Source organism: Sphaerodactylus townsendi, linkage group LG14 (assembly GCF_021028975.2).
Source record: "Sphaerodactylus townsendi isolate TG3544 linkage group LG14, MPM_Stown_v2.3, whole genome shotgun sequence".
Classification (NCBI taxonomy): domain Eukaryota; kingdom Metazoa; phylum Chordata; class Lepidosauria; order Squamata; family Sphaerodactylidae; genus Sphaerodactylus; species Sphaerodactylus townsendi.
Genome location: NC_059438.1, coordinates 28,181,956 through 28,204,721, shown reverse-complemented (window position 1 = coordinate 28,204,721; position 22,766 = coordinate 28,181,956). Strand labels below are relative to the sequence as shown.

General features: G+C 46.9%; 1 protein-coding gene across 5 annotated transcripts in view; it reads left to right on the top strand.

Annotated features, from left to right (window-relative positions):
* The window catches only part of NDRG4 (NDRG family member 4), a 55,663-nt gene extending 38,203 nt beyond the window's left edge, over positions 1 to 17,460 (top strand). For 3 of the 5 annotated variants that reach the window (XM_048516212.1, XM_048516208.1, XM_048516210.1), the window contains 12 exons: positions 1,816 to 1,878; positions 2,494 to 2,554; positions 3,949 to 4,035; positions 5,455 to 5,511; positions 6,102 to 6,205; positions 6,909 to 6,965; positions 7,065 to 7,116; positions 8,607 to 8,654; positions 9,628 to 9,663; positions 10,148 to 10,199; positions 11,734 to 11,772; positions 15,404 to 17,460. In XM_048516212.1, coding sequence (XP_048372169.1) covers positions 1,816 to 1,878; positions 2,494 to 2,554; positions 3,949 to 4,035; positions 5,455 to 5,511; positions 6,102 to 6,205; positions 6,909 to 6,965; positions 7,065 to 7,116; positions 8,607 to 8,654; positions 9,628 to 9,663; positions 10,148 to 10,199; positions 11,734 to 11,772; positions 15,404 to 15,558 — 811 coding nt within the window. In that variant the 3' untranslated portion in view covers positions 15,559 to 17,460. The remainder of the gene's footprint in view (positions 1 to 1,815; positions 1,879 to 2,493; positions 2,555 to 3,948; positions 4,036 to 5,454; positions 5,512 to 6,101; positions 6,206 to 6,908; positions 6,966 to 7,064; positions 7,117 to 8,606; positions 8,655 to 9,627; positions 9,664 to 10,147; positions 10,200 to 11,733; positions 11,773 to 15,403) is intronic. The other 2 variants (XM_048516209.1, XM_048516211.1) reach the window with 1 other exon arrangement.
* Positions 17,461 to 22,766: the final 5,306 nt, after the last annotated feature.

Here is a 22,766-nt window from a genome sequence, read left to right as displayed (position 1 = left end):
GTCAAAATAGTTGTGTGCCATTGGTAGGAGTAGAACAGGCAAGCAGCCATCAGTACAGGGAAGGAAGGAGTCAGCATTTCCTCATAGCACAGGCAGTGCCTTCTGGGACAGAGGACATCTCCCCTTCCTAAGGGTAGATTTGGGGTGTCCCAGTGTGGGGCCAGAAGCGAATCTCTGGTCCTACACAGCTGAATTGGTTTAAGAAAAACTTAGAATTAGCAAACACCCAAGAAACAGTTTTGAAACAGAAGATAAGTTTACTGGACAGCATAAGAATCTGGCCAGGGTGTCCTCTTAAGGTCAAGAGGCACACCCTTGATACAAAGGGACCAATTTTTATAGGCACAAAAAATACAAACGTCACACAATTATCATAGTTCATACCTCTTTCACGTGATACAATGTGTGTTCAAACCCTATTGGTCAGATCTGTCTTTTGTCACAATAAGACATCCCCTTATTCTACGTCAAATGCTACATGCTGTTAGTGCGTGCTGTCTCTCTGTGCATATACAGAGGGCAGCAATAAAGTAGCTTGTTGTCTTCAAGAATAACTTGTTATTCTTGGTTGGCTCCCAGAGAGAGCTATGGCTCTAGGGCATCTGGCTTAACATACTTTTAGATCATAAACCTTTCTTTACCATTTAGAAATGATTTAACTTCAAATGATTTACAAATATACAATGATTCTAAGACAATAGAATTATGATCAAATACTAATACATGTGAATATGAATCACTTCTGTGTTCATTTAACTATATAGAAAAACACTTTGTAATTTAACTAATCACATTCATTTCTAACCCAAAAACCTAACCAAGAAAACAAGGTAATAAAATGCATATTTCTGCTGTCACGTAGGCCCTCAGTGCCAAGATGTCAAAGATGTTATCTGTAGTTGCCTGCATCTCTGCTAGCAAGCTGGTAACATGGCTTTTTGACCTTTTGCAAACATGCAGGCTTGCTGGTCTCTATACAGAAGCTCCATTTTGATTCATTGCAAATCCTTGGTTCTATGACTTCCATGTTTCTTGATTAAACAAATTTATACACATTCTGAACCGTTCCCACACCAGATAGCTGATGGCTCATATTTGTGTGAGGCAATTTCCAAGACCTCTGCTTCTCTATTAATCATAGTAAGAAACAATTGCTGAAATACTTAAAGGAACTGCTTTAGGAACAAACAGTGTCCCTTGAAAAAATTCAAAACACAGAACAACTCTAGTTAGGCTCTAAGGTCTTCTATTGGGTGATACTCTCAACTATATACATCAATCTTAAATGAGAAGAAAAAATAAACTCTATATACCAAGTGAATGTGGCTCAGAGTTCCAACAGAGTACAACAAGATTTAAGACCACTGAACCTAGTCGGCACCTAGGTGGAAGCCTGACCTTGGCAATTCTGGGCTTGTGGTTTCTGTGGAGTGAAATAAAACAATAACAATGTGTTCCAAGCCAATGCAAACATGATAAAAACTACGAAACCAAATTCAACTTACATTTGAGTGGTTCTCTCAAATTAGAACTGGTACAAGGTTTTCAGTCTGTCCCTCAGCCTTCCCGTCAGTCAAGGGGAACAAATCCTTACAGTCTCTGTAAATAAAAAGGCAGAAAGTGTATACCAACTATAGCAATTCCTGTAAGTAATTTAGCAGTTCCTTTAAGCAGTTCCTTTAAGTAATTCAGCAATTCAGCAAGTAATTCATAATTACACAGTGTAAGTGTGTGTTTGTCTCTATCGGGCATCATGGTCCTCTGTCAGGACACAGGGTCATCTTTCTGTCTTGTCCTCCTGTTCTTTCTTTACAGGTACCAGTATCCTTCCATGGACCAATTAGCCGCCATGCTGCCTAGTGTGGTCCAGCATTTTGGGTGAGTCGTGTGATTCCTTCTTGTGACCTGATGGGGCAGGGCTTTGCAGGGAGATATCACAAGCCAGGCAATGCCGAAGGGTTTAAATGTGTTTATTTAAAAGGTTTCTATGCTGCCTTTCCGTCACATTGAGGATTCGCAAAGCAGCAAATGTTAAAACATATCAGACAGTTGAAAACACATAAAATACAAAAATGTGAAATATCTAAAATGATTTGTAATAATTTACAATGTTGTGTGTGTTTTTCTTTAAAGTGAGAGGTAAGTTGTGGAAGGAAGGGGGGCTGAAAGGGGGGTGACATTGGAGAGTGACGGTGGAGAGTCTGTGCTGAACTGAGAGAGGGTTGGTCTGCGCTAAACCGGGAGACAGAGAGGGTGTCATATAGGGAGGTTGGATAGCATTGGCCCAACAACACCATGCTAGGATTGGCAGAACTATCAGCAGTGTCCTCATCCCTTGTCTTTGGCTCATGGGCCAATGTGAGTTCAGCAAACATTCAGCAACAAACTCAGGTTTACATCATAAATGGATTGAGTGAAGACTGAAGGTAGACCATTGAGAACTCGGGAAGAGACCAGGGAACGGCTCCAGACAATGGACTTTCTTTTTCTCAGGTTCAAGTACGTGATTGGAATCGGAGTGGGAGCCGGTGCCTATGTCCTTGCTAAGTTTGCTGTAAGTGACCTCCAGCCATGAGAAACCATGTGATGGAAGTATATTGTAGTGTGGTAGAGTTGGGGTCAGTGTTGGCCCAGGTTCGAGGACACACATTTTGAATCCCTGCTCTGTCAGAGAAGCCTCCTTTTTCTTGGCATGAGGGTCAAAACAGACATAATAGAGATCAGTCTGTAAAAGCTGAATGGCATAAAAGCAAAGCAGCCCTGGCCACTGGGGAAAGGAAGTAGAGGCTCTTCATGTCAAAAAAAACCCCCAGATGCATCCCCCGCCCCACCAAAACAAAAAACCAGCTAATAAAGGTGCAGAGATCCAGCTTGCAATCAGCAAAAGCAAGCTGTGCTTGAAGGATTAAATCACATCTTCTTTTCCTGCATGTCCAGAATCCAAATCATGGCTGGGTGTACAATTTTCAAATGGATCTATTTGACCTTCAGATATATTTGTACATTTATACCATGTGCAAGAGATCACATCCTGGTATCATAATTAATTCAGAGAAAACCCCATTCAGGATCTTTACTTGCAGACGCTAATAATGGCTGTTTTTCCGGTTGTTTTGGCTGCCCTGTTTTACCAGGCTGAATCCATGATGGCATCATGTCCTTGCTGAGTCTTTCCCCCCTCCACAAACTCTGTCCTCTCCAGGCCCTGTCCCACATCTCCAGGAATTTCCCACCCAGAGTTGGCAACCCTGTTTTGTCTCATTAAACGATTTTAGGAGTGGCACCCTGAATGACAAGGTTGTTGTCACGAGTGAAGGGGTCCCTGGTATTAGACCAGTACAGTTCACGAGGCTGAGTTCCTGCAGCAGCCCTGTTGAAACAAGCTGAGAGTTGAATCCTTGGGCCTTGCCCAAAACACCCCCCTTTTCTGGCATGGTTATACTCGGTCTCAGATAAAGATGTTAGTGTGGTCAGTTGAGATGCAGACGTGGAGAAAATTGCACGCTTCTGTGTTAGGATCTAATCCCAAACGAATATGAGAATTATCAATAATTTCTGTCGAAATCATTATTTTGACCATTATTGAACATGGTATTTTGACACAAAGAGAATTTATAGTTAATTGAAGACTATCACCAATACTTGCCTTTTTGCAAACTGATAGGCACTAGGATCCAGGTGGAGCATTCTACAACAAAGAGGATCCGGCATGTTGAGTTCTGTAGTGGAGAAATGTACAACCCTATTTTCATCTTTTTTCTGAGACAGTGTAGCTAATTTCTCAGGGAGAGATGTCCAGGGAAGGCCCAGGTGGAGGTTCTCAAGACAACAAGCTGTGTCCTTGCTATCGGTGTTACCAATGACACCCTCCTACAAGCATTTCTCATCTTGATGTGTGCTTTGATGATTTCTGGTTCTTTCTCATTGTCTCTATTTGTTTCGCTGCAGCTGATCTTCCCGGATCTGGTGGAAGGCCTTGTTTTGGTCAACATCGACCCAAATGGCAAAGGTTGGATTGACTGGGCAGCCACTAAGGTGACCTTCCTCCCTTGATACCTTGAGGTTTTGTAACTTAATCTATAGGCTTCATTTGCTTGAGAGGGCTTTTCCTTTTTTGCAGTTTAGGAGAGTGTTTTGTGGCAGCAGGAAGGGTAACAGCTGTATAACAGAGGCTTGAAATGTAACTACCACTGTGTTGGTGATGAGATTTAAGTCAGACTCCCATTCTGATTTCGAAATCTTTAATGTATGCTGCCCACATGCGTTCTCTTCCACAGAGAAACCTAGTCCCTAGTTCTTAAAGAAGTGCTCCTAGGGAGGGCGAGATTCTTTGCAAGCAATTAATGTTCTCCTTTGACCTGCATAGCCCAGGCTTGCTAGGTCTTGTCAGAACTTGGAACCTAAGCAGGGTGGCCCACAGTTAGCACTTGGATGGGAGTCCACCAAGGAAGACGGGTTATTATGCAGAGGAAGGCAATGGCAAACCACCTCTGCTCATCTCTTGCCTTGTATGCCCCGACGATTGGGTTACAGTGGCGTAGGAGGTTAAGAGCTCGTGTATCTAATCTGGAGGAACCGGGTTTGATTCCCCGCTCTGCCGCTTGAGCTGTGGAGCTGTGGAGGCTTATCTGGGGAATTCAGATTAGCCTGTACACTCCCACACCCGCCAGCTGGGTGACCTTGGGCTAGTCACAGCTTCTCGGAGCTCTCTCAGCCCCACCTACCTCACAGGGTGTTTGTTGTGAGCGGGGAAGGGCAAGGAGATTGTAAGCCCCTTTGAGTCTCCTGCAGGAGAGAAAGGGGGGATATAAATCCAAACTCTTCTTACCATGAATTGGTTATAGTTCAATGGCACATCATTCATTTTTCTTACTGCCATGGGAGAGCAGTATTGCATATAAGAGAGAAAAGGTGAGGGAATTGTGGCTTCCCTAAACCTTCTCCACCCCTGAGTTCATGGCTACGGTGAAATTCTTTCAAAGGCACTAGTTTAGCTTGCTTTAAAATAGGTCACATTTTCATGGCGGAGAGGTGTACTGATGATTGTGTAGCTCAGGGGTGTCCAACTTTGGTGCCCCAGATGTTCATGGACTACAATTCCCAATTGGCCATGCTGGCAGGGGCTGATGGGAATTGTAGTCCATGAACATGTGGGGTGCCAGAGTTGGGCACCCCTGGTGTAGCTCAGGAACCTTCATGTGCGGGGACAGTATACCTTTCAGTTTCAAACGCTGAAGACTGATAAAGCAAGGTGACTATCACTGTTGTGAGTTTCCCAGAACGTCCAGATGATGACTGTTGGGAAAAGAATGATGACCTTAAGAGATTTCTAGGCTGCACCTTTAAGCATGCTGATTTCAGTATGGCCTATTCCTCAGGAGGCATGTCTAGAAGCAGACTGTTGCCGATTGAGCACAGCAGTTTTCTTATTCTTTTGATCTTTTCAATTCCCAGATCTCTGGCCTGACCAGTACTTTACCTGACTCTGTGCTGTCTCACCTGTTCAGCCAGGTAAGAAACAAGAAAAGGTTGGGATGCCTGACCTCAGCTTTAGATGTTGCTTTATAGCTTCTGGCTGGCAACCCTGTATAACATTAATTCCTTCTCCTTTCTCCTCCTTCATTTTGTGTTTATCTGAGTGCAGGATATGAGCCTCAGAAAACAATTTCTGTGCTTTAGACCACAACTGTCACAAACACATCAGAGGTTGCTTGTGATGACATCAAGCATAGTTTCTCCTTCGTTTCTTGTGCTCCATTGCCTTCTCTCCTCTTGTATGCACAGAGTTGTGAACGAAGAGTTTAGGAGGCTTGGCAGCCTAGCCTCAGTTTGTGGTGGTGACTAAATTTTTGAGCTGTAACAAACTGGGGGTTTGTTTCTGTCCCAGAGAACAGTAGGTTCTAAGCTCATGGATGATGGTACAGACAGCTATTTAGCTGTCCTCACCACCTCAGAAAAGGACAGGATTTGCCATCCCAGAATATTTGTGGATAGATCTGGACAGAATCCCTCTCTCCCCAAGATTCCACAGGCAATGCTTTAGGTTCCCAGTAGTGCTTTGACGGCTTCTCGTTGATCCATTGTTATTTCTACACCTGTAGGAGGAGCTAGTGAGCAATACAGAGCTGGTGCAAAGTTATCGGCAGCAGATTGGGAGCATGGTGAACCAGTGTAACCTGCAGCTCTTCTGGAACATGTACAACAGGTATGCAGCTACAAACTGTGTATGGAAAACTTTGGAACCACCCAACCTCCCACCCATATTAAAGAGTCATGTACAGGTGACAAACTCATGTTTGGTACTGATTGCAAACACCCTACCCAGTTCCCTGTCTATGTGATGCCTGTTTCAGAAGGAAGAGGTGGGGAATTTCCTAGTAGCCACTCACCCCATCCCTTCAACCTTCTAGGAAGGGGGGATTTCTGATGTTTCCTTTCCTGCAATGGGCTCCCTTTGTCTGCTGGACCTCAGTTTTGAGGGGGTGCTAGGCACCTGACCTGGACAGCCCCAGCCTCATTAGATTACAGAAGCTAAGCAAGGTTAGCCCTGGTTTGTATTTGGATGGGAGACCACCAAAAATGCCAGGATCATAATGTGGAGGCAGGCAATGGTAAACCACCTCTGAATCTATGCCTTGAAACCCCACTAGGGGTTGCATTAAGTCAACTGCAACTTGATGGCACTAAAAAAAGAGATGCACCAGGCAGGATTAATCCCTCAGTGTGATTTAAGGGCTGCCCAAAACAGCAAGAATGGTGTAGAATGATTGGGGAGGGGCCAAGGGCAGATTGCAGCATTAGCCCTGGCCACTGGCTACTTGTAGCCCCATCTGAAGGGGGAACTTCTTGCAGGCCCTCAGGCTTCCTGCACAGCCATGTGACCTGCTCACAGTTGTCCTTTCCTTCAGCCGCAGAGACCTGGACATTAACCGACCCGGGAGTGTCCCAAATGCCAAAACACTCCGGTAGGTCACAAGCCTGCTCCTGATTGGATGGGAAGGGGGAGGACCATCCAGCAGAGAGCTACTCTCTGCTAATCACACTTCTCCCTTTGGTGTTTGCAGCTGCCCCGTGATGCTGGTAGTAGGAGACAATGCTCCGGCCGAAGATGGTGTGGTAAGAAAAGGGGACAACGCAAAGGCAGAGCCACTCATCGGGTGCAGACTGATGCCCCAGTGGCATCGTGGCTTAAAGTCTGCCCCTTTGGCAGAGGGTCAGGGTGGGTTGCAACATTGCAAGGCAGAGAGGTGGAAAAATGTTGCCTGAGGGAGGCAAGTCACATAAAAGCTCAGGTGCTCCTGGCCTCAAATTTGGCCTGCCTCCCTGAGAAATTCAGGAGCAACACTTAGTTTGTTGGGTTGGGTCTCAGGGACCTGTTCTGCTAATGGTGATGTCAGTGTCCAGCACAAAGTACCTTTCCCTTGCTTTGGAGGAAGGGGCCTTACATCACCATTTGAGGAACAGATGTGGGAAGAGAAATAGGAATGCTAAAGGAAAGCCAAGGAAACATTTTCCATTGATCTGTTCACTGCCCTCCCTTCTCCACAGCTGCCTTTGCAAAAGTAAAAGGGGTTGGGTTTTGTGTGCGAATTGTGGATCAGTTGTGGAGTCTACGGGAACAGTCTTTAAAAGGGGCTTGGACAGATTTATGGAGGAGAAGTCGATTTATGGCTACCAATCTTGATCCTCTTTGATCTGAGATTGCAAATGCCTTAACAGACCAGGTGATCGGGAGCAACAGCCGCAGAAGGCCATTGCGTTCACATCCTACATGTGAGCTCCCAAAGGCACCTGGTGGGCCACTGCGAGTAGCAGAGAGCTGGACTAGATGGACTTTGGTCTGATCCAGCTGGCTTGTTCTTATGTTCTTATGTTCTTATGTCTTTGGATCTTCATAATAATGTCATTTGGGAGGTTGCCAGGACTCTGACACCATTTTGAATGTCCTGTTTCTAACTCCAGTGTGGTCTTAGGCTAGCTGCTGTTGGGGAATATTCAAACTGTCTCTTGTTTTTTTTCTTCCACTGGTTGGGATTTGAACAAAGATAAAAGCTCCAATGACAACTGCAGACTCCACTCAACTGCAGACTGTTTTTTTTCACCCCATGCTGATTTGGGGTTGGAACTAAGGTTGGCAACCTCCGGGTGCGGCCTGGAGATCTCCTGGGATTGCAACTGATCTCCAGATCTTCCTCAGGAGAAGATGACTGCTTTGGAGGGTGGAGTCTGGTCTTATACCTCTCTGAGGCCTTATACCCCAAACCCTGCCTCTGTGGGCTCACCTGGAATCTCTGGGAGTTTCCCAACCTAGAGCTGGCAGCTTTAGTTGGGACTAACCAAGTTGTGTCCAAAGCTCCTTTACCCTTCTTCAAGGGTGTGTATTTTTCAAATTTTTGAGTGCACAGTCATAAGGGTGTGAAACATTATTTAAAAACCAGGAGTTCAACAAAGGCCTGTTTCTGAAATTACTTGAGGGTTCTCTGTCACAGAGCGTGGGTGGGTGGGTGATTGAGTGGATGGAGGTGATGGCTTATCTACAGAGGATATTTGAGCCCCTATTTCTTGTTTTGGTGTTGTTTTTGAGATGCCACTTTTGCTGTTTTCAGGTTGAATGCAATTCTAAGCTGGATCCAACCACAACCACCTTCCTGAAGGTAAAGTGGATGAGAGGTGTTCCTTTCCATATTTCCACCTTTTAGAGGAGCAGGACACATAAGCTGGGGTCTCCTCTCTTCCCTGTGTTGTCCTCGTTCCCTTTCCCATCCTTTGGGACTGAGTCAGACCCCAGCAATTGCCACCCTTCTGCCTTCAAGGGTGTTCTCTTCCTGATTTGCTGAGCCTTTCCTGAGCCTTGTCTTGGTGGCTTTCTTTACTGGCTCACTACCCACCCCTCCATCCATATCTGGCTTCTGATTCAGATTGTTAGCACTCTGGGGCAGAGATCGTGCAGTGCCTAGCATAGCCACTGATGCCACACAAATGAATGACAAGAACCAGTGGAAGGACTTTCCACCCCTATGCAAGATAAGGAGCAATTACAATCCCCAGAGTGGCCTGCCCTCTGCTTCGCCAGGGGCTCTGTTTGAGAGGAGGGAAGAGCAGGTTGCAGTTTCAGAAAGTTGCACAAACTGTCAGGAGTTGAAATCACAGTGGCATGAGTTGGGGATGGTTGGCATTTAAAGTACAGCCCAGGCAAGTAGAAGAAGGACATTTTGTGCCTTTGTTCTTCAGAGGGCTTCTCTCCCGTCTTTTCTGGGCTCTGAGGTAGAAATAACCACACCATGGATTATTATTCCTCTCCTATTTCATAGGAGTTGGACGTGGCCCATGATCTAGCACACCAGCTTCCCACAGCTGTTTAGGTACTGATCAGGGGTTTAGAGGTGGCAGCATCTTGTGTTTTTTAACACAAAAATGTCTCACTGAAAGTGCTGACAAGGTGGCAGCCATCTTGAAACACTCCTGGTTGGACTGAGGCTTTTGCGAGATGGTCACGTCAAGTGCTGGGCCAGAGATGGTTCATGGCTCAAACAATGACTTCCAAAGCATGTTTTGTGGGGTCCACTCCTCAAGGGGTCTGGAGGAGAAGGGGAGATTTTTCTGATCCAAATTTTTTTTTCTTCTCAGATGGCTGATTCTGGTGGTCTCCCCCAAGTCACACAGGTGAGTCCTTCAGCATTTCTCTGGTTTCAGAGGGATACCTTGAAAGAGAATTCTGTTCTGTGTGTTCGTGCTGGGTGAAAGCTCCCTGGTCTTTTCTTTCTGGAGCTGCTGTCTTCTCTTGGCTCACTTGTGTCAAAGTAAATCCCTATTTCTAGGTCCCGTCACTGAAGCTGATTTTAAACATATATATTCGTTTTGTGAAATCCAGCATTTGGCAAATGCGCTTCAGGCACTGTGAGAGAGACAGCCGTAAGGGAAGTCACGAGCTTTGGGTTTCAAGCTTCAAAGTCTTATAATGGTATTTTTCACATTTATGGTGTGAAAATAAACAGCTCCTTTCATGCTGTGTTGGGGAATCTGTAGAGCTGAAGTGGAAAATGGAGATTTGGATTCACAGACTTCAGACTCATATTAAAGATGTCATAAACTTGAATCTGTCTCACAGTTTTCGCTGCCTTTCTCGTCCCTTTGCTTTCTTGAACAGCCTGGAAAACTGACTGAAGCGTTCAAGTACTTTCTGCAGGGGATGGGCTACAGTAAGTATTTGTTTAGTTTTCGGCATTGGCAGGGCAAAAGACAGAGCCTTGGCACGTGTGTGTTTGTAAGTCAGAGGTTATGGGAGCTGTTCATTGTGCTGTATGTGTGTGCTTGTGCAGAAGGGTATGTGTGTAGATGCTGAACCAGCTTTGTGAGCAGAAATTGTCTTCTGTGTGTGTATTCCAGGCTCAGTGAGAACATATGTAGTCTCATGAAGGCTAGCTCCATGTTTCCTGTGGATCCAAAGGTCCATCCAAGAGCTAGGATTGCATGCATACAGCCCTAGTCCCCAGTATTCTCCTCAGTAGCACGTCACTGGGGGGAGGGGGGAAGCCTACATTTGCCACCCCTCATGCTGGTGATCAGCACCGTAACTGCTGACAATCCACTGCTGATTGGGGCAACTCAGAGGCCCCTTCCACATGTGCAGAATAATGCACTTTCAATCCACTTTCACAATTGTTTGCAAGGATTTTGCTATTCTGCACAGTAAAATCCAGCTGCAGAGTGCATTGAAAGTGGTTTGAAAGTGCATTGTTCTGCATGGGTGGGCCAGAGTGTGGGAATATATTAAGGGATTTTCAGTGCAGTTCTAGTAAGAATTATGCCATTAAAGTCACTGGCCTTAGAAGGATGCAACTCTGCACTGGATTGCGCTGTTAGGCAGATATATTGGTGGCCATGGCACTTGAGGCTGCTGAGACTGTAATTTCCAATGTTGCACCTGGCAGTGAGGAAAGTGCTTCTGTTCAGCCCAGCCTTTAGCGTCAGTGGTTTAGGAACAGGCACCTGCATAGTGGCTGTGCTTTGCGGTGTAGAATAGATTAAAATATTCAGATCTGAACCAACTAGAGGCAGCCTATCTCTACCACCTCAGCTTGTTGCAGATATTACAGTCTAGCAATTTGCTTGTGCTCTTGGAAAATGTGTATGTAGTCTGTCTGTACACATAAATGTCTGCAATGGGGGTAAATAAAGGCTCCCTGGGGCAGTTAAAGCCTGAGAAAATAGCCCCATCTCCCCACTCGCAATGGTTCACATCTGAATTGCCCCCTGCCCCCAACCCATGCACCTGAGAATCCAAATTTCAACCAGGACCTCCCAATGCACACATGCTTGACAGGTCCCAGGGTGACTTCAGAGACAGAGACGGGAACAGTGAATTATGTCTGAGCCCTGAGGTTTGCTAAAACTGCAGTGACTTCCCAGAACAACCTCAGAATGGGAGAGTTGATGGGCATTTTGGCTGAGTACAACGTTTGTAACTTCATTATTTATTTAGCAAGTGTGGATGTGTGTGTGCACGTGTGTGTGAAATTCTCCTTGCCTCCTTTCTCTCTTGGTGTCTCTCTCTCTCCTTTTGATTATTGATTGTTATGTCTTTGCCTGATTTGTATCTGATTTTTGTTACCGGGGGGTGGGGGGGTGGGGTTGGGGTTCCAGTCCTTGACTATGCCGTCTCTCCAAAGAAACCTCTTTCTTCCACCAAGATTCTGTTCCTCCCTCACTGCCCCCCCTCCGTCTCTTTCTTAGTTGCATACCTGAAGGACCGAAGGCTGAGTGGAGGATCAGGTACCCCCCACTCCTCAACTGCACCGTGCCTGCTTTCCTTCATGCGGACATGTGCATGTGCCCTGACTCCGCCTCCATCCCATGCACACTAGTGCTGTTCAGAATGTGTGCTCTACTGCAGCTTTCACAGCTGGTTCTGCCAGTTAAATCCCCTTGCAAAGCCTGGCCGACACATTCATGGGCTTCTTCTGTATCCCTCAAGAGTTGTGGATGCAAATCCCAGGCTCTCAGAGTAGGGCCAGCCCGAGAAGTTGATCAGGACTCCTTGAAATGCCTTTGAAAAGCGGGCTTCTAGTTTGGATTGCACCCAGTTTAATCTTCTAAAGCACCGTGGGGCACCCCCTTGGCAGCACGTGGCTCTTACTGGAAAATTATGCCTTATGTTTATACTCTGTCTCAGATAAAGATGTTAGTAGGGTCAGTTGAGGTTCAGTGGTGGAGAAAATTGTACGGTTCCACACTAGAATCTGGTTGCAAATATGAGAATTGTCATTTTTACACGCTGCCTCATCATGTGCATTATTAAACATAGTACTTGGATACAAGAGCATTTATAGTTAATTGAAGACTTATCAGCAATACTTGCCTTTTGCAAACTGGTAGGACCCAGGAGGAGCAGGTTTAATTCTGTAGCGGGGAAACATACAACTCTACTGTCATCTTTTTCTGAGACAGACTATAGCTGTGTCCCTTTCCCAGAGGTGTCACTCAAGGCTGCTTGCAAAATAACCCTAAAAAGAATTTAACCCTGTAAAAATCAACGTGAGAAAAATATAACTCAATAAATAATGAACAGGGGGTTAAAAACTGCAATAAAAATAAAAGAATAATTCAACAAGCATCAAACGACAAGCCTGAGGACAAGAAACATTGTCACTAGGAGCTAGAAAGTGGGGTGCCCAATGGAGGTCTCTCTGTGAGGAGGGAGGCCCAGAGGCTATCATTTCTGAGGGAGGGGGCCACAGAGAGAAGGGCCTTTCTGGGCTTTTTCCCCAGGCAAGCATCTGGATCAAGTCAACAGGTTCCTGTGCTTCCCTTGTGCCTGAGCAGCTGTTTTGGATCGGGCCACGACACAGGAGGAGAGGAAGCTTAAGCTCCTCCCACCCCCAATTCTATTTTCATAAGCTGAAATGGACACAGAGAGCAGTCGGGAAAACCTACGTGCCCATGTTAGTACATATAAGTAGATGATGAGGGACAGGGGTGGCACAGGCAGGAAGTGGCCCAAGGCCAAGTATGGAAGTCCAAAAACCCCAGTTCCTCCCCTTACCCCCTCAGACACCCACTAGGAACCCTCAGGAGTTATTCCAGTGAGCTTAGCTTATGCTTCAGGTTCAAAGGCCAGCTGCCAGAGTGGCATCTGTTCAGCCTGTGCCATTTGTGTGAGGAAAGAGGGATGCTTGGCAGAACCACTACTTCTGCTCACATCCTGCAGCACCTGTATGCGTGAAAGAGGCATACCAGATCGATCATATTACCTCAAAGGCAAGTCTTCATCTCAAAGGGAGTTGCGCTACACATGCCTGGGACCAGGAAGGGAGACTTTGGAACCTTATCCTTGCAAACAGAAGCCTTTGATTCTTGCAGTCTGTATCCCAGCCAGATGCAGGCTCTTTCACCTGCCGCTGACTCCCAGGCCCCGATGGAGGTCTGCTTCCTGGTGGCTCTGCTGGGCTTGGGAGTTCCCAAGTCCAGTCCCATCAGGCTGGGGTTCTTTTGTCTTCTCCGCTGCTTACATGCTTTCTCTTCGCTTGTCTCCTGTCTTGCTCACTTTCCCCCCCACCTGCCCCCTTCCTCCTGTCAGTCGCCACCCTCACCGTCCCCAGGTGGTCTGAGGTCTTGTGAGTGTGGAGATCCCGATGGATCATGACCATTCATATGGGAACTGTGTGGCAGTTTCGGTAGCAGCTGCCATCCATGGCAAATCTCGGTATTCTCACCCCACCATCACGGTGGCAAAATGGGCTGTCCCATCTGGCAGTCTGCCTATGCCGAGAGTTCAGCCTTCTGTGGACACCATCGAGGAGTGGATGCCAGGTCTGCTCTGGAAGCTTTTCCAAGTCAGGCATTCCTAAATCAACCCCTCTTCTTTAACCCTGAAGCAGTTCCACTCTCTAGGGCACAGGTGTCAAACTCGCAGCCCTCCAGATGTTATGGACTACAGTTCCCATCATCCCATGCCAGTGTGATGCTGGCAGGGGATGATGGGAACTGTAGTCCATAACATCTGGAGGGCCGCGAGTTTGACACCTGTGCTGTAGGGACACAGCACCACCACTCCAATGTTATGAACCTTAGGAATATTTCCAAATCATCCATGAGCTTCCTCCCCTTCCCATTTTCACTTCCACCAAGGTTAGGAAACAGGAAGGGACTCAAGAGAGAGGACAGGCTGGCTAGGACTCTTCGGGCATACACCTGCCATCATTCTTGAGTTCTTGCAGAGGTGAAGAGACTGAAGACCATGGGCAAGAACAATCCCTGCGTGGGCTGCCTGGGTGCTGTACTCAGTGATGAGCAGAGGGGGTGTAGGAGCCATAGGGTCAGTTGGGGGAACAGCACACATTCCCCTGCTCCTTGTTGTTGGGATCATTGTTGTGGGGATTCTGCAATCCAGAAGGTACTTGAAAGTCACATCACAAGAACATAAGAGATGAGTGAGGGTCTACCTAGTCCAGCATCCTGTTTCCAAGTGTCTGGCCAGTCGTCCCAGAGAAACCCACAAACTGAGGCCTCTTGCACTGATTGCTCCCCAGCACCTTATGATGAGAGGTATTGTGACTCTGAACACAGAGGTTCCATTTGGCTGCTGTGGCTAATAACTCAGTGAAACATTTGTCCAGTTGACTTCTAAATCCATATCCAGCCCCCTTTCCTGTTACAGCTCCATGGTCATCTACAGACATCCCTTCATGCTCAGAGGTTTGAAGACGAAGAAGAGTTGGATTTATACCCCCCTTTCTCTCCTGTAGGAGACTCAAAGAGGCTTACAAACTCCTTTCCCTTCCCCCCTCACAACAAACACCCTGTGAGGTGGGTGGGGCTGAGAGAGCTCCGTAGAGCTGTGACTAGCCCAAGGTCACCCAGCTGGCATGTGTTGGAGTGCACAAGCTATTCTGAATTCCCCAGATAAGCCTCCACAGCTCAAGCGGCAGAGCAGGGAATCAAACCCGGTTCCTCCAGATTATAGTACACCGGCTCTTAACCACTATGCCACTGCTGCTCCTTTCTAAGCCTGCCAATGGTCAGGTAGTCAGATGCTCAGAGTTTGCTGATAGCATGGCTGAAAGGTGGAGTACCTCCTGCCTGTTGAAGCCTGGCACAAATACCCTTTTCAGTGGCCAAAGGCCTCTTTGCATTCATCTTGGTGCCACTTCCCTCCAGGCTCCTGGGTAGCATGGACTCTTTGACCCCAATACCCCCTCCAACGCAGACCAGCAGTGCTTCTTCTCAAATCATGGAGCATGTCAGAAACTTGTGCGCTTGGAGGCTGGATCCCTGCGCCGGGGCTGGCTGTGCTTCCTCCTTCTCTTGTGTAGCTTTGCCTGTCTTCGTGGTGTTTGCTCCTCCCACCTTCTGCTTGCCTTTCCTGCCAGTGGTAGCGCTGACGCTCTTTTCTCTCTCTCCTCAGTGCCCTCTGCGAGTATGACGCGCCTGGCACGTTCCCGCACGGCCTCCCTCACCAGTGCCGGCTCAGTGGACGGCAGCCGTCCTCGTGCCTGCACTCACTCCGAAAGCAGCGAGGCCATGGGGCAGGTCAACCACACCATGGAGGTGTCCTGCTGAGCGTCTGCAGCGCCCTCGTTTTCAGGGGAGCCCTTGAGCACCTGCGCATCGATTCACCTCCAGCTGGCTCCATTCTCTGCAGCTTCTGTGGCTTTGATTTTCTTTGCTGTCTTGCTTTTCCTTTCACGTTAGCGGGATTCAGAGCGGGAGGTGGGGAGAGCGGGAAGCAGCGGCGGAACGAGACACAACAGCCACCTTTGCTTTTAGGCCTGACTTGACGTAGCAATCTTCCCTCGCCCCGTCCCGTTCATGAGCAGTCCCTTTCCTCGTGATAGTAAAGGAAACAGGACTCTTCTTCTGAATTCCCTGAGGCTAGGTAAGCAACAAGTTGGGGTGCAGGTGGCTAACTGGAGTATATTTCCCTGCCCTGCAAAGCAGCATTTGCCCTGCAGGTAGAAAAGGGAGTTGCTGAGTGTTGTCATCCTTAGGGAGTCTCAAATGAACCCTGGGGATGAGTACAAAGGAAGGGAATTGCTGCCTGGTCGGTATCCTCATGATCCCAGCCCCAATCTTGGAGCACAGGCTTTAGGCCAAAAGTTCTTGGCAATAATCTTTTGACAATTTTGGGCTGGTGTTTGAAGGAGCTGGCATTTGATACGGTGCCTGTACTTCTTGTCACAAAGGCCAAGGAAAAATGACCCTTTACTGGGATGCAACACCCACCCCCCAGTCCCCTACCCAGGGGCCACACTAAATGCCAAGCATTCCCCATGGATCTCCATCTCTCCCCACCCCCCACCCCATCTTTCTTTCATCTCCTGCATGACAATCCTCTCTGAAGCAGGAAAGTGTCAGGGACCCCTTGGGGTTGCAACCAGATCCAGAGTGTGTCAGGTCGTGTTTTCAATTTGCACTCACAGCTGGGATGCTTCTTAGCCCGCCCTGAAGAGGTGCTGCTGGGTCTCAGGGTCTGAAATGGGCTTTCCTCTAACATGACTGCTTCCATTACAAGAGTGTTTTTACTTGGCAGCCAGCCCTGTGGGGCTGGAGTGCTGTTCTGCCCCCTTCCCCAAGATTAGAAGATGAGGCTGAGGGACCCCTTACCTCATGGTAGAAGGGGCATGGGTCCCAAGTTCAGATAAGGGTATGCATTTGCAGAAGAACCAAGCTGCCCCTGGGATGTCATGGCCCAGCACCTCCCACACAGGAACCTGACCCTGGCAGCTTGGCACTCCTTGGCTGTTGGGTGGACAAAGTCTTGTCTTGGCTGGAGAGAGGATAAGCCTTCTACCCAAAGCAACTTCAGAGCTGCTGGTTGACCTCTCTCAACGTCTACGTTGAATATGACTACCCTTCAGGACTACCCTTGCAGGATAGCTTTTTGTGTCATCCATTCCAACCAAGAAAAAGAACAGGCAATCTTTTTCTTTGTTGCCATCGAATCCCATATGGATCTGAAGGCAAGAGATGATCAGAGGTGGTTTGCCATTGTCTGCCTCTGCATCACAACCCTGGTATTCCTTGGAGATCTCCCATCCAAATACTAGCCAGGATCAGGGCTGAGCAGGGGCGGAGAAAGGGAAAATTGTGCTCAGGGCACGCATACGCCCTGCGCCCCTGCCATGCCCCCGCCTCGTACCCGGAACACCCTTACCACGCCCCTGCAGGGGCACGCGCCCAGTGCATCACGTGGCGTGCCCCCCCATCCTCTTGGCACTATGCCACTGGGGCTGAGAGTATGTCACTTCCTCCTAAGGATGGGCAAAACCAGATCTCCTGTTTCATAGAATAATTGCACACCCAGACAGTCTAGCTGAGGGGTCTGCAACCTGCAACTCTCTGGATGTTCACGGACTACAAATTGTAGTCCATGAACATCCGGGGAGCCGCAGGTTGCAGACCCCTGGTCTAGCTGATAGGAAGATCTCACTCTGGCTTGAAGGAACTCAGCAGACCTTGCTTTTTTGCCATCGAATCCCATATGGATCTGAAGGCAAGAGATGATCAGAGGTGGTTTGCCATTGTCTGCTTCTGCATCACAACCCTGGTATTCCTTGGAGATCTCCCATCCAAATACTAGCCAGGATCAGGGCTGAGCAGGGGCGGAGCAAGGGGAAAAAGGCAGCCTAGGGAAAGATCTCTGGTTCAAGTGAGAGGAAGCTTCACCAGCCTCCCATTCATTCAATCAAAGCCCATTGGTCTAGCCAAAAATCAGTGTGCAGAGTCGGAACTCCCTTAGCTATGCAGTTGCAATTTCCAAGTTATTCCTCTATAGCACAGATCCTGAAGTTCAAGAAGCCTGCCTGAACAGGCTGGGGGAAATTTCCAACCCAAGTCAGCCTGCTCATTCTTCTTCGATAGAAGTCCTTAAATTCCTCACTTTCAGTAGTGGTCCGATGGAATCCCTAACAAGACCTCTCAGCTTCAATATAAACCCACGTTCATGCATCCTGTCTGTCTGCTGTTCATTTCCAGCCCTTGTGTATATTAACTGCAATATCATCATAAAGAAACACACATTAATGATTATTTATGATCTTATGGTTCAAAACCTTATTTACAACCTATTGTTTTGGGTGACATTGGCCTCTGAAGGTAGCGCTTAATCAGAAAAATATTTCCAATAAGGAAGTGCATTCGTATATTTTCTTTGTCAACTGGCACTTTTAAATCATGGCAAATGGGTTTCACAGACAGCAGCTGATTGCTGCATGATGCAGGAGCCTCACTTTTAAAATCAGCATCAGTCTGGTGTCGCATTTCTTGCATCTGCCAGTGATTGGCTGTACTGTGTCATGTGCCTGCTGCTAAGAAAATCTGCCCCCGCCCTGCAATGAATCACAAATTCAGTCCAGATTTATGTATTTGAAATAACTACTAGCACCAATGTGTTTACAAGTGCAAATACCTTTTAACCTGGTGTGTGTGTCAAATGCCATCAAGTCTCAACCGACTTACGTCAACCCCAGCAAGTGGCTTTTAAGACAAAGGAGAAGCAGAGGAGGTTTGCCATTGCCTTCCTCTGTAGAGTGTTCCTTGCTGGTCTCTGAAGTACCAACTCTGCTTAGCTTTTGAGATCTGATGGGATCGGGCTATATACCGTGCTGCCTTGCCTCCCCCTTTTAATCTTGCTGATGTTCAGATAATGGCTAACAGAAATGGACAGTTGGTATGGATAGCAATTCCTTCAGCTCCAGCGCAGTAAAACTTTGGCTTATGTAAGTATTTGGAAGCAAGTTGAGCCCACTGTGGGGCAGGGCATCATTCAGATGACTGCTGGCACCAGGCATTGAGAGGGATAGAATGGAATGAGTGGTCTAGACACAGAGTCCCTCCCAGATAGGCCCTTTTCAGTCCCAAGAGTGTCAGCAAAGACCATTTTCCAAAAGACCCTTGGGCTACGGAACTCAATTATTGCAAACCATGCACAGGTGAAAATACTTTCCAGGGTGCAAACCCAAAGCCCTCCAGAGAAAGAGGGAGGTAGCAAGGATTTGTCCAAGAGTTTCTTTCTTTTCCCCTTCCCCAAATGATTGTGCACAATTAATGTGTTTGAAGAAACAGTTCTCCTGGTAGACGCCACAGGGCTGTGGTGACATCTTCTGTTTACAAGAAGTAAGAAAGGGCTTCCTAGGATTTTTTTTCCTGTGCCATTCTACGCTCTTGGCGTGCTGTTGATGTGCATCAGCCTCTCCCAAGGAGCAAAATCAATGTTGTTAATGTCATCTAGTACATCCTAATGGCTGTGACAGACACTTGTACTTTTTTTTGTAAAATAAAGGCCAACAATTGTATTCTCATCACCCAGCTGGGTTTACACACATGCCAACAGCCGGAAGGAAGTTGGGATCAAAGGAAGGAAAACTGCAGAATTAAACTGCTGATGATGTCTTTAATGCTCCTCAGAAGACTGTGCACCTGTCTGTCCGGCTACTGCCAGTAGGTCCAAAGAGGCACACATGTACACATAACACACACACCATGCACATTGAAATGGCTTGACAGTAATATTACCAGATTAGGTGTTCTCGTGTGGTTTATCTTCTAATCCAAGATGCCGTCATTTTGTGTGCTCCTCTCTATACTTTAAATATGAATGTTTGAACGCTGTTAGAACTCCTTTTTACTGTAGATACTGCTGGAATTTTTTTCTTGGTGTGTTCTTTTGGATGAGATATATAAATACCTATATATAATATTTATCTTGGTCTTTTTTCATTTCATTGTAGCATTTGGAAACTGATGTGCAGTTTTTCACTTGAAGGTGATCTAGCTGTTATTGTTTTTTTTGGGGGGGGGATGTTGGATTTTTATTTTACAATTTCCTGGTAAAGGTGGAACTCAGTGGATTTTTTTTTCTCTGTGAGGTGAAATGTAACGGTTTTGTGCATGATGGTTGTGAATGTTCCCTAGTTGCAATGGTACCACAATATCTACAGATAATTATAAAGTGTTTGGCAAAGCCAAAAACAACCCTCAGAACAAACCTTATTGATGTGGAAAGGTTTACTGTGTTAAAACTAATAAAGATGTTAAAATCAAGCAGACCTTCTCTGGAGTGGAAACTGCAGCTTATTTTATGAAGTCATGAGTGTGACATTGCTGAGATGCACACACAATTCCAGAGGAGTACCTGTCTTACAGTGCAATCCTATGCAGAGTTACTTCAGTCTAAGCTCCTTGAAATGAAGGGGCTTAGACTGGAGTAGGCCTCCTCAGGATTGCACTGTTGGTATGTTTCATCCATGAAATGTTATGATGTGATATTATGACCTTCAAGACTTATCCTTTAAAAAAATATGAGCGATGGTTTCTTTTATTATTGCAAAGCAGAAGAGGGTTTTTTTCCCCTTTGGGAAATGCTAAAACAAATGACAAGAATGCCCCTTTGGAACCATGGAAGATGCTTGAAGGGCCACTGGATATAATGGGAGCCAAGAAGGCCAGTTGTACGGGTCCTATTGAAATGCATTACAATAAGTAAAAGTTGCAATGTGGAATGGGTTTGGAGAAGTCTGTCCTAGCTCTGGAATTATAGTGCCCAGAGTGGCATTGACAATCCCTGACAGTAGCAGAAATGTTCTGGCCCTGAAATGATAGCTCCCAGAGATAATGACGACCCTTGGACTGAGCTGTTAATCTGGACCCAGAGGCCACTGTAGGGCTGTCATTCCAGTTCTAGAGCAGTGGTTCAAGCCCCAGGGCCATCATTCCACTGTGGGGGTTTTAATCCCCCTCCCAGCACACTTGTAATCATAGAATCATAGAGTTAGAAGAGACTCCAAGGGCCATCAAGTCCAACCCTTTGCAATGAAGAAGCACACAATCAAAGCATTTCTGACAGATGGCCATTGAGCCTCTCTTTAAGAAACTCCACCACCCTCCAAAGTAGTGCATTCCACTGTCAAACAGCCCTTACTGTCAGGAAGTTTTTCCTGATGTTTAGGTGGAATCTCTTTTCCTTCACCTTGAACCCATTACTCCCGGTCCTCGTCTCTGGAGAAGCAGAAAACAAGCTTGCTCCCTCACCAACATGACATCCTTTCAAATATCTAAACAGGGCTATCATGTCACCTCTTAACCTTCTCTTCACCAAACTAAACATACCCAGCTCCCTTAGTCTCTCCTCACAGGGCATGGATTCCAGACCTTTTACCATTTTGGTTGCCGTCCTCTGGCCCCGTTCCATCTTGTCAATCTAATCCCAGGAACCATCATTCTATTCTGGGATTTTCATTCTAGACTGAAAGCAGCCCATCTGGACTCAAGGACTGTAATTCCGTTCAGGAGCGTTGTCATTCCAGACCTAGAACGGGTTTCTCAAAATCCCTTCCACATGTGTCTCAACATACAAGTCAGTTGGCATTCTTGACTCCCATTATAATCAGTGAGCTCTCAGGCCTCTCCCATAATTTCCAATGGGCTTTCTTGTCATTTGTTTTAGTGTATTCCATTTACTGGTTACTTACAAGCAAGCCTCACTGAGTAAAGCAGGACTTCCTTCTGAGTAAGCATGTTTATATGCTTCTTGGACCACACAGCGTTTTATTCCCACATCTGTTTCATGGGCTCCAGGCCATGAAAGTTCATGCAGGGACACGTTCTATTAAAGTGCTGCTGTACTCTGATCTACTTGTTCAGGGCAAATCTAGCTGATGCAGAACTGAGCACAGGTCTGGATTTTGGCCCTTTTGAGTGTTAGAATAGGCAACATCCTGTGTGCCTATAGAAGCCCTTGCAGGGAACAGCAAGAAGAAATAGTTAGGATAGTGAGGCCAGCACCTTCTGTTCTGTTAAGCGTCATTTCTTACCTGTCTCCAGACTGCTACTTGTAGGTCAATATCCTGCTTCTTGGAAGTTCCACACTCAGTCTCTCTCTCTCTCTCTCTCTCTCTCTCACCTAGTGATGTCACTAGGACCTTGTCTTTGTCTCTTCTCTTATCAAGTATGGCAATTCCTGAATAAAGCTTTATCTACACTTTAATCAGGTTGTGCACTTGGCTGTGTTAATTACCAGACTAACGTTAAATACATTATTCCAGACCACTGCTCCTCTCCTGACTTCTGTGCGGAAAACCTGCTAAGGAGCATCCCAAGGACAGCAACAGATGGAAGCTGGTCATTCTTCCTGGTGGGGTTCCCCGAATCCTTCCTTGAGTCTCCAGGTCACAGTGCCAAATAAGGCCCAATTGGTGTGGTTTTGCTCTCTGAAACCAGTGACCTCACCATGTTGACTGCAAAATAGACCCAGAGTGTGACTGGGGTGTCTTGTAGCAGTTGCACAATGACTCCTGGCCTTGGTGTATCTACTCAGCACTAAGCCATAGTGGTTTCCAGATGGCATCAGTAAAAATACTGGACATGCGTGATTTAAAGCTGTTGACCGTGAAAGGGCTGCGGGCTTGGAAAGGTGGTCAGGCAGGTGGTGGAGAAAGAAGCAAGCCCAAAGTGCCACCAATGAAATGTGCGCTTCATGCCACACCAGTGCTGGCAGGCAGATCCCGTCACACAGGGGGAGTTTAGCGATGGTGAGGTCCTGGGCAAAAGTCAAGGATGCCCCACATACCTTCATTCCCACCCAACTCTCTGATCTTGTAGGATAATTGTGAGAATAAAATAGATTAGGTGCCATGGGAGGCTGGCGCAAGAAAAAATACCTCCTGAGGTCTGTGGCACCTGTAAGGCTAACTGGATTGGAGCCTTTCAAAAGAAGCTTTCTGGGCACAGAGCCACATCTTCAGCAGAACTGACAGGCTGGTTCTTTTGAA